The sequence below is a fragment of the Trypanosoma rangeli genome, assembly GCF_003719475.1.
Source record: "Trypanosoma rangeli strain AM80 chromosome Unknown Tra_15.4_contig_00763, whole genome shotgun sequence".
NCBI classification, from domain to species: Eukaryota; Euglenozoa; class Kinetoplastea; order Trypanosomatida; family Trypanosomatidae; genus Trypanosoma; species Trypanosoma rangeli.
In genome coordinates, this window is record NW_021706510.1 from 608 (window position 1) to 4,189 (window position 3,582).

At 56.4% G+C, this 3,582-nt stretch overlaps 3 protein-coding genes across 3 annotated transcripts, besides 1 other annotated feature; all 3 read left to right on the top strand.

Annotated features, from left to right (window-relative positions):
- Positions 1–235: 235 nt before the first annotated feature.
- TraAM80_10033 (retrotransposon hot spot (RHS) protein) lies at positions 236–574 on the top strand (the record flags this gene model as incomplete). The annotated part of the gene is made up of 1 exon (XM_029386685.1): positions 236–574. One exon carries the CDS (start codon positions 236–238, stop codon positions 572–574), a length of 339 nt encoding a protein of 112 aa, XP_029233468.1.
- Positions 575–617: 43 nt separating this feature from the next.
- TraAM80_10034 (uncharacterized protein) lies at positions 618–920 on the top strand (the record flags this gene model as incomplete). Its single annotated transcript, XM_029386686.1, has 1 exon — positions 618–920. One exon carries the CDS (start codon positions 618–620, stop codon positions 918–920), a length of 303 nt encoding a protein of 100 aa, XP_029233469.1.
- A 228-nt stretch (positions 921–1,148) lies between these two features.
- Positions 1,149–2,012, top strand: TraAM80_10035 (retrotransposon hot spot (RHS) protein; the record flags this gene model as incomplete). Its single annotated transcript, XM_029386687.1, has 1 exon — positions 1,149–2,012. One exon carries the CDS (start codon positions 1,149–1,151, stop codon positions 2,010–2,012), a length of 864 nt encoding a protein of 287 aa, XP_029233470.1.
- Positions 2,013–2,679: 667 nt separating this feature from the next.
- Positions 2,680–2,696: a microsatellite.
- The last annotated feature ends 886 nt before the right edge of the window (positions 2,697–3,582 follow it).

Here is a 3,582-nt window from a genome sequence, read left to right on the forward strand (position 1 = left end):
TTGCGGGCGCACTTTTTGTGTATGCGCGTGTGGGGAAAGCGGGGTGTGTGTTCGCGTTGGGTATCTTGCGTTGGCTGTGGAGGTGGCTGTGAAGGCCTCGCTTTAAGTGTTGGTGAGAGGGCAAACAGACGGACCCATTGATGTATTATTATCGTGGTTTGTGTAGTGGGTGGGGTGGCAGCTTCCGCGTGTGTATTGCAGCGGGGGCGGGGCGCCGCGGTTGCAGCTGCCCGCTATGGACAGCGGTGCCCGCCTGCTTGACTTTGGCGGTGCGCGTGGGATGCTCCGCGACGCAAATTTTCTGATGGCACCGAGCGGCATTTCCGGTGATGGCGCCAACGTTACCGGCCGACAGGCGACGGAGCGCGGAAGCAAACAGCAGGGGGCTTTTAGCGGCTCGGTAGAAGAAGTGCTTCTGGAGGGAATAGTTGGCTCCCAAAAAAAAATACAACCGAACGATTTTATTCGGACGGATTTTGGCCCAACATCCGTGGTGGATGAAGACACAAAATGTGCCGATGGAGGTGTTTGTGCAGGAAAGTGCGGGATGCGTTACAGACCAGAGGCATCGTGAGGAAATTCTCAATTTGCCATTTTACACAGCCATACAGAAAGAAATGGAAGATGCGCGCAAGCTTACGGAGAGCAGGGTGGCTACGCTGCGAGACTGGAAAGACTTTTCAGATAAGAGTATTGTCTCTCCTATTAAACGGACAAAACTGAAGGCAGCCCTTGCCGCGGTGGAGGAGGCAGAGAGGGAAAGGCGGGCAGCCGCAGCACCTGTGGTTTTGGATGAGAGGGTCTACCGGTCGGTGTTGAATGCAACGTGGGACTTACGTGGAGTCGGGCCACTTTGCGGAGCCGCTTGGGATGAGGGTGGTGGGCGCCGCTTCCAGCAGGCCTCAGGTATTGTGGAGTGAGAGTGGGAGTGAGGCGGACGTCACACCTTGTCCTCCTAAGATTGAGGAGTGTGAAGAGGAGGAGACCCGTGGTGTGGGGCTGGAGTTTATTGTGCTTAGATCTGCGTTTGTGTGGCCGCACAAAATTTCCTTTTGCCAGATTACGAGGATGTATTTGTGCGGAGGGAGGTGGTGCATGTGTTGAGGAGGAGCGCGTGGTGAGGGATGCGTCGGTGGTGGTGAGGCCCAATGTGGGGAATGGAGGGGACGCGGAAAGCTGCAGGAATTTTCCCGTTTCAGTTGAGGTCAAAAAGAACATTGCGGAGGCGGGTGCTAATGAAGAACTTTAAAATGTCTCGCCTGCTGTCTGTTGTGGGAACGTGGAGTAGGTCTGCTGCTGATGATCTTGAGTGCTTGGGCTGCGTGGCGTTTCTGATTGGCGACGTCGCCGAAGCGGTTGCTCGCCAGATGAAGCACCTTTCCCGCAGCGAGGGAGTAACGCGGGCCAGCGTGTTGGCGGACGGGCATGCGGTGGGCCTCTTTCCAAGGCCCCCCTGCGTGGTCGGATGCATGGCAGGTGGAGATAATAGAAGAGTAATAATCCAGACTGAACTTCAAGCTGGCGTTCTGTATATGCCCAACAAGTGTTTTGTCACCGTGCTGGACGCGTTCTACGTGGCCGAGGTGCAACGAGCGCAAACTGCCAAGAAAAAAATAAATAAATTTGGGCAGTCCCGAAATGCTGGCACCGATGGGCACAGCGGTGCGGAGAGTGAAGTGACGTTCATCGGGCTGCAGGTGGCAAAACACAACACCCACCGCACCACTGCCGGTAAGGTGGCTGCGTTTCTGAAGTACATGACGTGCAACTTCAAGGGCTGGGAGGCGCTGAGGGAAAAGATGAGGTGGGAGATCATTTACATTCAGCACGCTGAGAGCATGCCAATGACGGGAAGGCGGGATTGCCATATCACGAAGGGAGAAAAGGAGGTGCCGAGACTTCAGGTTGCCAGAGACTTTTGGGAGAGAAGGGTGGAACAGTGCCAGGTGCAGCTTGACACGGAGATGGCTGTCCAGCTGGTTGTTGCTGCCAGCAAAGACCACTCAGGATAAGTGACGGGAACGTTGGGTGTAGCTGGAAATCCGCCCTACTCGTGTGTTGTGTTACATGGTGCTGTATGGGTTTGTGTCGTTTCAAGACATTCTTTTAGTGCGTTTTTTTCTTGGTGGGAAGGAAGGGCGGCGGCATGGCTGGGAGTGGGGGAGAGACCCGTTGATATATTATTATTGTGGTTTGTGTAGTGGGTGGGGTGGCAGCTTCCTCATGTGTATTGCAGCGGGAGCGGGGTGCTTTGCTGAGAGAAGGCGGTGGGGGGAGTGTGCCACCCGCTGAGGCTGAGCAGGCGACAGAAGGTTTTGTGTGGTTCCCCTGTTTGCTTTGCGGATGACGTGATTTTTAGCTTTCAGCGATGCCGCGTTGGGGAGCAGCGCGAGTGTTTTTTATTTTTTATTCTCAGTTCTTCCACGCCACACACACCCACTGCAACTGATGGTAATAATGACACCCTCCAATGCGGAAGGGAGTCGGGTGGTTGCGGGGCCCACCGACTGCCGGTTGTTGGGTCGGCAGCGGGAGCCTGGCTGTCGAGGGGGGTGGCGTGTGAACTTGTTGGTTTGGGGGGGTGCTGGTGCTGGTCGTACCGAGCCAAACTGCGATCCCCCATTGTGCATCCTTCGCTTTTTAGGAGTGGGAGCCATATGGCCTCATCCGGAGGCATATTTATTATTATTATTATTTTGTTTCATGACATTTTTGGTGAGTCTTTTGGTTGGTTCTTTGCGGCGGTGGGTGCGGTGGGGTCGATTGCTTTTTCGGGTGCTGGGAATTACTCTTTTCGTTGGGATTGGGCACGCAGCCGTGGCGCGGCGAGGGCGCATTTCACGGAGTGGTGAAGACGTCCCCCCGGTGGCATAGGGGATGTGCGGCGGCGAGGTGTGTTTCTCGGCGCACCTATCGGTGAGAAACTGGCAGATGAAACAAAAGAACAGCCGGCAACGAACATGGGGGGGGGAGGGAGTATGATGTGTATATGCACGTATTGTTTGAGCTCCGGGATTTCCGTTTGTCAGAGGAACTAGCGACGCGGCCTGTGGTCGCAATCATACGGGCAGGATCTCTCTGTCGGCAAGACACAGCCCCAACACAAGCGGCTGTCTGCAGCAGGCTGGCACCGGCGACGGTTGTGTGCGCTGCACGCAGGACCGTAAATGGGGCACCCCACCGAGGCCGCTGTATTGCCGCAGCGCGAGTAGCACCCTGCGCATGTGGGTTGGAGGTACGGGGTGCTGTGGGTGTTGGCGGTGGAGGGCGGTTGGGCCGCAGGTTGCTGCGGCGGCGGTGGCACAATGAGGCAGTTCGGTGAGTGCACGTCGAGGTGTATTTAATAAAATGGGGAAACTTTCGTCGACAAGTTGTTGCGAGGGAAATTATTGACGTGCGGCACGCTGCGAGTGGGCCAATCAACACACGTGGCGGGGGTGTGACACCGTCGCGCCCCGAGTTGCTGCTCAGCCTGAAGAGGAGGAGAGCACGACTCGTTTTTTGGGGCCGGAATGTGCGTCACTGCCGGGTGGCGACATCGTATGGAGGCGTACATGCGTGCGTGGTGGGTGAAGCGGCTTC